Genomic DNA, 14,009 nt, shown 5'->3' on the forward strand with positions numbered 1-14,009 from the left:
GCTTTTCGGAGCGGCGGCAGCATCTCCGCGGGGGGCGGGCCGGGCCGGACGGACCGGGAGGGGGAGCGAGAGGAGGCAGCGGCGGCCCCAGCGGCACAGCTGCTGGGCGGGCACTGCCGCTCGCCGGGCAGCGGTTAGCGGCGCCGCCGCCGCCGGGAATAAGCTTGAGAATAACCCTCCGCCTCCGCCGGGGAGGGCGCCGGAAAGGGCCGGGCTGAGGCGCACGCGGGGAGCGGGCCCGGCGCCGCGGCGCTGGTGGATGCTGGGGCTCCGAGGCGACGGCCGGGGGGCGGGGGCCGAGGCAGGTATAACGGTACCGGCGGAGGCAGCGCCACGGCGCTTTCATTCTCCTCAGGAGGGGGGCAAATGGCGAGCGAGAAGCCGGGCCCGGGCCCGGGGCTCGAGCCTCAACCCGTGGGGCTCATCGCCGTCGGGGCCGGAGGCGGAGGCGGCGGCGGCGGCGGCGGCGGCGGGGGTAGCGGTGGTGGCGGCAGCGGGATGGGGGAGCTGAGAGGGGCGTCCGGCTCCGGCTCGGTGGTGCTGCCTGCGGGGATGATTAACCCTTCGGTGCCGATCCGCAACATCCGGATGAAATTCGCAGTGTTGATTGGACTCATACAGGTCGGAGAGGTCAGCAACAGGGACATCGTAGAGACGGTGCTCAACCTGGTAAGGGAAAAGGCGTGCTCGCCATCTGCCTCCCAGCCCCCATGGCCTCCCTCCCCAAACGCTGGCTCCAACCCCTCCACCACCCCCCTGGTCACACACGCAGCGCGTCCCTGCGAGCCCAGATCGTCCGGCGAGTATTGCTTAGCGGGTGACCTGCCTGCGCGCTGCCCAAGCCACGCCACCTCCCTGCTCTCCTCCGGTCCTCTCCTGCCACCTGAGCGCAGAGCCCAACTTAACACCGCTTATTATCACTTCTCATGACTATGAGTCGTCAATTGTTCCTTGCCGTGCAGGTTTTGGGTTGACTTGAGAGTTTAGTTAGGGGGAGCGGAAGGCCTCCTTTTCTCTGGGGTTCTTTCTCCGACACTCTTAATTGTACGTGGTGTGGCTCTCTGAGGATGGAAGCCTTGCCCCTGGAGCCTAAATTCCCCGGTGCTGCTGAAATGCGAGAAGCGCATTAAGTCCAACTTGAGCAGCTGGGAGGTGATGTTTTCCATTGAGGAGGAAAAATGATGCAGTTTTGCATCTGCCTTTAAATATATTACGAGGCTATGTTGGAGAGTGTTGTGGCTGTATCCCCCCCCCACCCCAATCTCTTTTTAGGTAGCCTTCCTTTCTTTGTAATATTGCCCTGAATATGCTGACCTCTTAAGTAATTTTTGTGCACATCAGATGTTAAAATGTGAGGACACCAAATCATACAGGTTGATTTCTGTGGTTGCCTTCAGAGAGCATGGCATGTGGATAAAGATTAGAGGAAAGGTGTTAAATTCAACCCTAGGTTTTGGTATCCTTCGTGATAAGAAAGAGTTACTGCAGAACTGTGTATGACTTAATGTTTTGCGATATCTATCTACGGAGAGGCTAAGAAGCGTTCAAGATGTCAGGGGAAGACATGGGGAGGAAATAAAGAGAGGAGAATCATAGATTTCGGATAATAAGACTAGTTCATTTAAGATTAATTCATGTTTTAATGCCTTGTAAGTGCAGTTTTTGCTGCAGCAAAGCTTTTTAAACAGTTTCCTCTGCAATACCTAGTCTTTGACAAACTGTAAGGTTGGGTTTTCGAAGGCAAGCTTAAATCAAGAGCAATCAGTTGGCTATTGTATTTGGTGTGGAGTCACAGGAATATAAAAATTTGCTTGCAAGGAGATTTTATCACACCCATGCAGTCAGAATTTTCAGCTAAGCAATTATTTTTATTTGATCTATTGGAAAACTGAAAGAAAGCTGCAGCTACAGCAGTGGTGCCCTGAGACAGGGACAGGGATTAGATAATGTCTTTGGTTTCTGTACCTCTTAAATTCACAGAAGAGTTAAAGCTGGTTTTTTTTGTTGTTTGTTTTGCTGGGGTGTCACGTCAAAGATAAGAGAATATTTGACTTTTCTTTGTTAGATTTATGCCTGTTTAAATACCAAACACCTCTTTGTACTTCTGTGTACCTATCAAACAAATCACAAAAAGTCAGTGTAAGTTTGGGGGGCTGTCACTGCGTTGGTATAACCAAATTCTTTTTAAGACACTAATAGAAATATTGTTTTCTTGGGTGTTTTAATTATAACCAGCTGCAAATAGGAGGTCAGTACTTGCCCTTTTTTTTTTTAATGAGATGAAATCTCAAAATATGTTAGTAGGTTATCAGGTACTGTATTTATGTAAATTTAAAAGGAAACATTTAAAGGTTTTTTTTTTTTTACAGTTTTCCAGATTTCCAATACCATTTTTACCTTAGATGGTGTGATATTAGGTTATTTTTAATAAGTATTTGTATGCTTACTTAATACATTTTAACGTGATAAGAGGCAATAGGGGCTCCCACAAGCTGGAAACTGATTTGAATGTGTAACCAGTTTGGACTCTGCAGCAGTAGCAACGTATGCTGGATCAGTTCTTAACAGATGGGGTTCTATAGATATACAGTAAGTTAAGAAAGGAAGTGAAATATTTCTTTTGAGGTAAAAAAGAAATTCAATTCTCTTCAGTGCAGTGAAAATCTGGCATGAAGTCTCAACATGCAAACATTATTTTAAAGATTAACTTTGCCGTTAAGCTTTATTAGAGTAATCAGAAATAAGGTAATACTGACATGGTATATTCCCAAATCCATTTAAGACATTGTAACTGCATTACAAAGACATTTTTATTTTTGGCATAAAGAAAGTTATGTTTAAAATTTCTTTGTACGTACTTAAAGAGTACAGTTGATCTTTAAATGGAAACTTTTGGGGAAAAGAATGACAAAAGGAGCTATTTACTATTAAGTTGTTAATTATATTGATTGTGGAATACACATTAGTCATTTGCAGTGTAGTATTTCTTGAATGGTAAGTCTAGTGCTTTATCTTTCCAATATACTCATGATGAAAATGTCATGTGAAAATTTAAGTTGATTGAGAAAATATTTGGAGATCATAGGCATTTAAAAAATAATTATCAAAACTTAATTCTATTTATTTAATGAGTAAATCAGTAAAATCCATTTAGGGCACTCAGTGGCTTGCTAAAGGTTGGAAGCCTCTAATATTAATCTCTAAAATGAGTTTTTTCAGTTTTCAGTCTTAATTTAAAACATTAAATTAAAAAGTAGGTGGAATAGTGAAATATTTATCACAGTGATTTCTATGACAGAAAAGAAAGGAAGAACTAATGAAACTTCAAAAAAAAACGGTTTCTACCTTAAACAAAACCCTGTCTCAGTCACCTTTGTCAGAATATTTTTTTTCCTTTTTTTTTTGTATGTTATTTTTCTTTATATGATGAGAATACTGATACTTGGTTGTTAGGTTTCTCACATGTCTTGCCCAAAGAATTAAAAGTTTTGCAGAGTAAAGTTGAAGTATGCATTAAAATATAGGACTCCTTTAACACAGCCATGGTTGTAATTTTGGGGCTTTTTTCTTTTGCCAAAGGTAGAGGTCCATTTCCACTATTAGGTGAATTGTGGGAGTTTGTTGAAGAATCACCATGGAATGAGAAATAAAATGAGTAATTTCCATTGTAGATGAACGTATTTGTACAATGATATTATAGTTGACTTGAAACATTCAAATACAAGGTGGACAAGATCAGGAAGATGAGTAAGTTAGTTTGTAAATAGGTTACAGTGAGAGTGTATTGTCAAGGATTTTGCATTGTAGCTTTACCGATGAAAAAAACTGATCAACAAATTTTGGCTTTGGGAGGTATTATTTAATGTGGCAGTAAAAGAGCATTTAACTGTAGAAAAGGAACTTTGTTGGTTGTTTCAGTTATAAAGCAGGCATACTACTTAATCCATTGCTTCCTTTGTAAACACACTTAACATATGTTTATATAAAGTTTTTCCTTCCTTGAAGTAAATTCTATGTATACATAATATGTTCTTTGTTTATAACATGAACATGTCTTCTTATCACAGATTTTAATATAAACTTATTTTTAGAAAAGATAAAATAAAGGATTAATATTTACTTAAAGAATTGACAGTAGGACTTTTTTGAATAGCTCTCTTAGGTAGTATAAGTCTATAACATTTAATTTGCAGTTATTTTTTCACAAATTGTGCAATATATTAGTGTATCTTTAGCTGTAGAAAATATTTCCTCTGATAATTTTATTTTTTTATGTTCTAAGTGGCATACTGTATATTGTATTAAAAGCATAGCAAGATACTTTGAGGGGACTTTCTGGGCTAAGGGCCTCTCTTCTCTTGACATATGGATCATGGTATTATTGTTCAAAGGAAATTTGAAAGTTATTCTTCTATACTTGAATGTGACAGTAACTTTTCTTCCTTAGAGTTTTTTTCACTTGCAGCTGGATATAAATATCTTTAAAATTATATTTTCAATATATTTTAAATTTCACAAACAAAAGATATGTTTTTGAACTAAATTTACTCTAAAAATATGTGGTTGCATTTTGAATCATGAAGTCCTTAATATTAAGTCCTTAATATTAATAAAACCACATTTATTTATATTAAAAGAGAATTTCCTACATTTTAATTTAGGTTGACATGTAAGTCTTTACATATTAATTTGAATTATATTTTATTCTTGTTATCAGGTATTGAAAATTAAATTGAGTACATATGTAAATATTGGAAGTTTCAATACCTTAAGGAGTTCTGAGGTTTTCCTCAAAAGTATTAATTTAGTCATAAATGACATTAAGCAGCATATATTCTATAACAAGTCTGTTATCAAGTTATATTAATTTTAAATAAGTATTTTTTATATTGCTAGTCAGTTTTTGGCAAATACTATGTGGCTAATTAAATGTATCTCAAGGTTCCCTCATCTTTTGCTATATATTTTTCAAACACAGTGTCAAGAAATTCATTGGTTCCAGCAAAATCAGCTCCCATTTTGGATCACCGATGTAGCAGTATTATACAATTCAGTCATCCACATTTTTGACTATTTACTTTAATACTATTTTGCATCAGTTAGTTTCATAGATTTTTCATTTATTGCCTGTACTTCTGATATTTTGTGCAATATCAGCATATCTCCTTATACAAAGATATACCTATCATTGTCTAGTATTGTGTATAGTATTTAGTTATTTATACATGTTTCCACTCCTATGCTGTGAACTCTGTGAGAGCAAAAGCCTATATTATGTATATTTATTTTTTGTCTTTCTGGCTCTTGGATAAAGTAAGTGCATTTTGAGTATGCAGGACACCATTATTAGGCAGTAGAGGACAAGTTTCTGAAATTCTGTTCAACAGTAGGGTCCAGACCCAAGATCTTGAAATAAATTAGACTCCTGTAAAGTTAATGTATTGCCTATTCTTATAATTAGAAATATTTGTTGAATATGTATGATGTTCTCTATGTAGGCATTACTATATATGTAAATATTATTTTGAACTGACATCTTGGAATAAGAATCTGTTAATTATTTTTCAATATATGTATGTCAAGTATATATACATGTAACTAAGATCACATTATTTTAAACAAAGAATAATATATATGGCATTGAATAGAAATTAAAAAAAAAATGTAGCCAGTTGTCATGTTACTAGGAATAGTGGGCATTTCTTGTTTCTGTCTGTCTTGCATACATTTCCCCTTTTTGGTAATAGTACCTCAATTTTCCTTTAATGAACCACTCATCCTCCATTCTTAGTTCAGCTGGTTCAGGTGGGTTCAGGTGGGCTGGTGTATAACCCAGACATGTCCAGAATCACCATGATTGGTTCAGGGATGAGCATTTAACCTGAGGGGAGACACAGGGTGAGTCACAGGACTTGGGAACTCTTCCTGTTGGGGATGTTGAGCTGGTAGACTCATCCTATAGCTGTAGGTACCTGTATTAGAATTTGACCAAGTGTGAAACCAAGAGAGATAAATATATTCTTGATTCTTCTTGAGCACTTGGAGTTCTCTGTGTCTATGGTTATTATCTTCTAACCATTAAATTCTCTCTTTCAGAGTTTATTATTGTTATCAGCTTTAAGTCAGTTTAAATTGGATTTTTGTCACTTGTAAATAGAAGGAATTCTTACTAGCATAGACATTAGTAACTGGAAGTGGGGTATTGTAGGAACAGACCTTGAATGTTGAAATGGAGTGCAAGGCAGTAAGGACTGCTTTCCCCTAGAAATTCCTTAAAAGGAATTATGGGACAGCTGTTTCGATTGTCACCTAGGTTGTCTTTGCCCATGGAGCTACTAAAATTGGAACTTTAGGGATCCTCAAGCGTGTTGTCCACTTCTTGCCTTATAAGAAAGGAGTTTGCTTTGGTCCAAGCTGGAATGCTTGAGAGCACAGAGGGGAGAAAATATTGTCCTTCCAAGTAAGAGAGGCCTTTTCTGCCTGTAGCTACCATACAAGAGAATCAGAAAATCAAGAACCATGAGGATTGGAAAGCCCAATTTTGTGTGTGTGTGTTTTTTTTTTTTTTTTTTTTTTTTTACCCCATGCTAAAATTGGTAAAAGGAAAGACAGGAGTTTAAAGCCAGGTAACGTTCTGTTTTACAAGCTTCTCTCAAGCACCTCATGCATTATACTCCCAACCTCCTGACCAAAATAACAATCCAGTTACTAAAGAGTTTTAAAAGAGGATGCAACCAGGGAACAAGTGATAGAATAGCTGTGCCTCCTCATCCAGCTTATTATTTCACATTGCTTCAAGGGAAGTCATTAAGCAGAGTGTTTTAAGGGATGAGTAATGTGAAGGCCTATTGCTATGAGACTGAATATTGTTATGAAATTTAAAAGGTAGGTTGGTATCTTGACAAGATCTCTGGCTTTGGTTACTAGTTCAACCAGTTGACTGAAATAAATTGACCAAAAGCTTTCTGAGCTTTTAGGGAAACTATTTCCAGGGCAACCTCAAGCCTGGTAAACAAAGACCTGTGTTCTTTTTACTTCTAAGGCAGTTCTAAGCCTCAGTAAGAGGAAGTGGGTTGCTAAAGCAGTACAGCTGCTAGAAGGAAAATCTGAGGCCATAGAGGATAATGGACAAGTGAGGTCTTCTGAGATAGTGCATATCTCAGATATATAATAAGATATAATAAGTGCATCCAGATTGGTTGACCAAGAGACTCCATTCCCGTAACAGGCAATTCTTGCTACTCTGACCAGTAGTATATGGACTGTGGTTTGAATTAGTGACCATGGTTTGTTTACTGTTGATTTGCAAACTGGTCCCCGTGCACAGAGGGCAAGGAGAGACTGAAGAAAAGAGGCAGACCACACCAGATTGGTAGCTGGCAGGTTTATTAAGCAGGGGAGCTTATGAGCTTGTCTTGGGCAGCCGCAAGACTAGTGGTCTCTACACCTGCCTGCCAGAATCTTAAAAGTTAAACTACAGAGGCCTTAACTAAGTTCAGTCACATATACCATCCAGATGGTTTCAACAACACCTTGCTCTCGAGGCTATTTCCTTGGAAGCGTTCCCACTGTGGGAACAGTAGGCAGAGTATATATTCTAAGGACGGGGAGGGGATGAGGAGCCTCTGATTGCCCAGATCCAGCTCATGGGTCAGCTGACAGTCACGTCCTCTTGATTATTTCCTCCATATTTATCTTCTCCACTCTTCTAAGTGGGCATTATTATTATTATTATTATTATTTTCTTTTGCCATTATATATTGATTAACGGAGGATAGTTAAATTTATTACATAGATATATATTGTCAGATTATGAGGTACCATGAAAAAATGCATGTTTGGAACTGACCAAGAATAATACTAATAGCATAAAGATTTCAGACTTGTAGCTGGATCCAGTAACTTGACATTGTCTTTGTTTTCCTCCCTGCCTCCCAGACCCATGGTGAAGTGATGAGTGCATTTTCTGTTGTGGTTAAGATAGTAACATTGTTAAACATGGATATTTAAGAAGTTATATATATGGAAAGAAGTGAATGTATAAGGTGGCTGGGTAGCCGAGGGCTAGAATGTTGTAGATTTCTTTTGGTTTTGGCTGCATAGCGTCCATTCCTTCTGCTGTTAACAGTTCTGAATTTTTTGATTGAGGAGTCATCTCTTCTTGATTCTTGGTTTATATGGTTTGGGGTTTCCCTGGACTCCTTTCTGCTTTCCTGGACCAGGAATAGAAACTGTACTTGGCCCATCAGTAACAGATATTGGTTAAATATCTACCTGTACATCTGCGAAAGCTTGATAACTCCTTTCATTCTGCTGGAGAAAGTAAAAGATACTCATCACTGGAGTTGCTAAGATGTTAGAATGTAAGTCTAGATTTGACTGTCACTGTGCTACCATGAAGGCAGAGTATGCTCGAGGATAGAGCTATCACAGAGGCACCAAGAACCAAGAGATTACCGATGACATCTTTGGAGCCTTTCAAGTCACTCATACTGCCAGGCTTTTCAGTGCATTAAGCTAATACATTTCTTGTTTTGCTTAAGCCAGTTTGAATCAGGTTTCTATTTGTTGCACTCCAGTGATTCCTAACTAATATTCAGAATTAAAATTATAAAAAAACTTTAGGTATTAAGTATCATAGGACAAATCATAAGAAAAATAATTTGGCAAAGGGCTTGATGCATTTCAAGAAAGAAGAAAGAGACATTGCTAATTATTACGAAAATTCATCTTCACTAAATAAGAACATAAGGTAATACTGAGATACCCTGAAAAACAAATGATTAAAAGGAAAATTACCAGTGTTTTATCAGCATGCTAAAATGATCTTAAATGACATTGTTGGGCATGTAAAATGGTACAGCTGTTCTGAGTAACATTTTCCCAATATGCGTCAAGAAGTTTAAAGAGGTTCTTGTCATTAATCCTTAGTTCTTTAGGCTAAGGAAAAATTACCTGTGGACAAATATGAGGGTTAAATGTAGTTTAATGATATAAAAAATTAGCAATAACCTATATTTTCACATTAGGAAAAGGTTATGTAATTTTATATCTATGTTATGAAATATTATACAGCCATTCACACTTTATGTGCCTCAGTTTCCTTATGTGTAAAGGAGTTACCTCATAAAGTTGTACAGATTAAATGAATTAATATATATAAAGTGCTTGGTACAAAGCTAACTTTGTATAGTATTTACTATTGTTATTTTTTTATTTTTATTTTTTTACTATTGTTATTTTTGTTCTTATCTTGAGCCTGATGACCATATGATCATAGAAAGAAAATAATGATCTAACTAAAACTGAGTTCTGTTTTAGCTTGGATTACCTGAGCTGGTGAACCTGTCAGAGAAGGAATCTCAGGTGTCCACCTTCTAATGAAACATAGGGGGTCTGTTTTGAATCCCGCATAGTCTTTAACAGCGTCTGGGGTAATTTTTCCTAATGGGAAATTGGGGAACGAATAGGCGTGAGGTGACACAGCTTCCTTTGCCTAGAATTCCTTCTATCTCTTCCTTCCTTGACATGGCTGAATTTCACATCTGGATGTATACTAGGCCATGAAGGGTGATCCTGGGTAAATAATACCTCCCTCTTGGAGTATTAGCTTAAATATTTAGAAAACTACTTGAGTTACAAACATAAGAGGCAAGTTAGGGGACTGAAAACTATTTTGTGATCAGTTGTTTTAGAAAATTATATTAGTGTATATTTTAATAGCTCTTAACTGTTTCCAGTGTACTTGCAAGATTGTGCTGTGTTAACTAATCCTCAGAATAACTCCCTTTTCAGATGCCATTCCTTCTCTACAGATGTGGAAACTAAGACTGCAGGAAATGTGAAGTATTAGACAAGGTTATCCAGGTATTAAGTACCAGGGCTAGGACTCAGGCCTTCAGATTCAAAGGCTATAATCTTCTCCATTATTGAACAAAATGTAGCTGCTTAGAAATTATCCCAAAGGCTTGCATTATATGAAGAGATGATGCTGGAAAGGGAGGGTCGGGTCCAGCCAGCATCAGTGAGCTGATTCTGTGGTAGAGAATGCTGCCCATAGAGGACTCAGGACTTGCTGATCACAGGAAATAAAAATGAATGCAGGACAGTTTGATGGATTTGTACACAAAGTGATCTAACAGCCTATATTGTGAAGTATTAATTTTAGAGTTTTGGGGAATGGTGATACAGTATTTAAATGGTAACTAGCTTTCATTTGTATACCTTTTCACTAGGCAAAGTGTGGGTATTTTAGATATTACTCTGAACAAGAAAAAAATAGTATACATTGATATATTTATTTTATGTAGAAAAAGTAGATGTGTTATGTTTTAGTGTTAATCAGATGCACCACCACACATACCATGTTTGCTTGGATAGAACAAATGAGTTAACTAGAGTCTAGGTGATACAATTTCCAATAATTGTGATTCTTCTTTCAGTTCACTGAAGTAGAGCAAACATTGTTTAATAGAAAATTTTATGGAAGTGTTAAATGTCTAGATATATTTCTCTTTAGCAACTACTTCCATTTTCTGAAAGAAATAACTTGTAGCTGATTTAAAGATGGTATATGAGTATTTCCAGTGTTTTTTTAAAAACTTTTCATGTGTGGGGAAGGAATTGGCATTTATAGAATTGGGGTTGATAACATACCGTATGTTTTTAAAATCCTCTACCAGCCCCTTTGAAATAAATGTGGGTCTACTTTAATATAATAAGTAAACCACGGCTGAAATGAAGGGGCTTGTCCAAGGTTGCAAAGCAGAAATTAGACTCAAAGCTAGATGTTCTGTTCCTAGGTTTGTTGTTCTTTAATCTTTACATGTCAAGCGCTATGTTAAGCATACAATATGCATTATCTTATTTTATCATCTTGACCTGCAATATAAAATCTTCAATGAAATAAAAGTAGTCATTGTCTTTCTAGGTTAAACTAAGTCTGGTATTTTAAAAGAGGAGAAGTATTTTCAGCTCTAATTATATCAGCAATATTTTATTATAAAATGTCATAAAATTATTGTACTTGATTTGTATTTATTTTCTATAACTTGATTCCCCTTTAAAAGTCCTCAAATTTAAATTAAGTATTTAAATTATTTTTAAAGCTTATGAGATATGAGTCATCAGTGGAAGAATTTTCTTTTATTATGCTGTCTTGACTGTTACTTGCTGAATAATCATTGCATTTTTCAAGTTATCATGTCTTCCTTTTTTTGTCTAAAGAACTCCTGTTCATGTTTCAAGAATCAGCTGTTGTCCCCCACTTAAGTGATGCCTTCTCTGATCTCCCCCTAACAGCTCTTCCTCCCATTCTGTGCTCTCCCATAACACTTCGTACATAGTTCAGATTTAGCATAGTTCAGATTGCCTGTCCTATTTTAATTATTTGTTTACTTGTCAGACCACCCTAGAGACTCTGAATCCCTTGAGATCAGAATGTTGTCTTATTCACCTTGGTATCCTGAGTACTTAACATAGAATCTAGAATTTTGTGCTGCTTAGTGAACTTGTTTTGAAAGAGGATTTTTTTTTTTTCACATTTTATATATTTTACTTGTTTTTGTCACTTCTGGCTTAGTTACAAATCTTGTCTTCTCAGACTATTCTGGTTCTTTTAATTTCTGTGTTTGCCTCTTCCTTAACATTTCAGTTTTTATTTTTTTGAGGAAGGGGGTGGATAGAGATATTTTGATGTGTTTGTATATATGTATATGAGGAGTCGTAGGGTCTTCAGATGTGGTGAATAGCCTGACTCTTATCACTTGCATAGGTGAGGAAAGAACCAGTTGGGTTAAGATCCTGCAGGTTTTCACAGAATTCGAATTATCACTTAGATTCCCTCTTAGTCCAGTGTGTTTTTTTTGTTTTGTTTTTGTTTTTCCACTTTATCTTGGTGCCTGGAGTTCCACTTTGCCTCAGCCCATTTGGGGTCATAACTCTCACGGAGAAGCATACCTTTTTTTTTTTTTTTTCTTTCTTTTAACTCAGGCACACTCAGAACACTTAAAGTGATGATTAAATAAATTACTGAGTAATCCTAACCTAGTGTTCTATTGCCAGAGTCAAGATTCTCATTGGGAATATAAAAAGGAATTTCATGGTCCCTACCTTCAGTAACTTGAGGTTCAGTACAGGAAAAAGAAGAAAAATCAGACAAATTCCATTGGCAAAAAGTGATATTACAAAGATTTAAACAAAATGCTATGGAGACATTAATGGTTCCACTACCTTTGCTTGGAGGAATCTGGGAAGGTATCATTGGTTAAGTGACTTTGGATTGGATCTTGAAGGACAAGTAACTGTTTCCCCGCATATAAAGGGCAGGAGTGGAAAACCTTTCCGCACAGAGGGACACGGGTCATGAGGGAGTCTTTCCATGGCTGTGTCCACTAACATTAACTACAAACCACATCAGATTAGCTTTATTTCTTCTTGTAGAAGTCCCACCCCATTTTTTTTTTTTTTTTTTCATTCCATGAGTGTTCATTGGCTTACTTTGTTTTAAGGTTTTTCAAGCACAGGGGAGGTGATAAAATGTATTAGGTGATAAAATGTATTCATTGAGTTATTTGAGGAGTTCTGTTTGTGTAGGTATTTGTGGTTCATGATTAAGAGTAAAGGTGGAGGAAGAGATGAAAGGAAAACTAAGGGTGTTGAAAGTTATTTTTAATTTTTTCAGCCTTATAAAATCAGAATTCTTAACAGTAACATTTTATCAAAGTAGAGTCAATGGTTTTCTAAAGTCTACAAGGAACTTCAAGTGGGCCTGATGCAGTTCAGTATCAGGATCACCATTAAGAAGCCTTTTTTCTCTTAACTGGTCTAGTATTAGTACTGTTTTGTTCAGCTTCTTCCTCTGTAAGGAAATCCTGTTCCCTCCCACCCCCTAAAGGACAGTGGTTTTTCCTTTCTGCAAATCAAATTATAGTTTTTCCATTAGCAGCATTACAAAATTTCAAAGAATGTTCCAGAAAAAAATGTTAGATTCTAGGTCAAATAATATTATATGTAATAGTGCAGCAACTATTTATAAAATAGTATATTTACTTTCATGATTTTTAAAAGTTGAGATTTAATGATTCATCTTTAAAGTGTGACTTTTCACGCTGTAGTTTCTTTGGAGTATCTGTTCCTATGAATAAAATATGCTAAGGCGTCAATTTTGTGTTTTTTCTTTCTTCTGGGTGTTAATCTGTTCACATGCTTGTTTCATTGCTATTATTGTTGAAGTCATCCCCCTGGCAGACAGCAGGCCCTAACTGGGTGGGATTGTAGTTGCAGTCTTTTAGCCATTGACTATACTAAGTTTAGATTCAAATGGAAATGTAACCCATTTTTTTGGTCTCATTAGTACCACACAGGGACTGACTACACTAATTGGTCACAGTTCAACCAGCTTGCCTGAGTGGTCTTGGAGTTGTTTTGAACCATTAACATTTTTTCATCCTGGGCTTTAGGATAAAAAGCATTCGTTTTTAGGATGACTGACTGACTTATTTTAGGGGTGGGTGGAGTAGCTGTGAAGAAGCATTTTTCTTTGTGAAAATACTCATTTAGGTACTTTTATCGAAAGTATGTTGAGCAAACAGATTTTAGTCAGATTTGCTGGGTTTTTTTCATTAATTATGTTGGGCTTTTTAAATTCTAGAAATAACGTTTAACCTGATTAGTGATCTACACTCTGAAAGGTAAACTAATGTATTTTAGTTACTGCATGACAAACTGTCATTCACAATGACAGCTGCACCCAATTACATTGAAAAATTATGCTGCCAAACTCTGAAATAAATTAAAGATGACCTGCTTAGAAAATATGGGATATAGACATTTACAACAGAGATTTCACTTCTGGTGAAACAGTGCTTGGGGTTTTGGATCAATATGATAATGCATTCTGTATCTTAGAGCCCAAACTTGATATCTTTGTATGTAAAAGGAATAAAGGTATATATTAATGGAGAGGTAGTTTATGAGAATAACATTTAATAATTAGATGTATCACATTT

The 14,009-nt window shown here is 37.0% G+C and overlaps 1 protein-coding gene across 4 annotated transcripts in view; it reads left to right on the forward strand.

Moving 5' to 3' along the window:
• Positions 1–351: 351 nt before the first annotated feature.
• Positions 352–14,009, forward strand: part of NBEA (neurobeachin) — a 627,505-nt gene continuing 613,847 nt past the window's right edge. For all 4 annotated transcript variants that reach the window (XM_030882520.2, XM_060287860.1, XM_060287861.1 and 1 more), the window contains exon 1: positions 352–669. In XM_030882520.2, the coding sequence (XP_030738380.2) occupies positions 367–669 (303 nt within the window). In that variant the 5' untranslated portion in view covers positions 352–366. The remainder of the gene's footprint in view (positions 670–14,009) is intronic.

The sequence above is a fragment of the Globicephala melas genome, chromosome 18 (assembly GCF_963455315.2).
Source record: "Globicephala melas chromosome 18, mGloMel1.2, whole genome shotgun sequence".
NCBI classification, from domain to species: Eukaryota; Metazoa; Chordata; class Mammalia; order Artiodactyla; family Delphinidae; genus Globicephala; species Globicephala melas.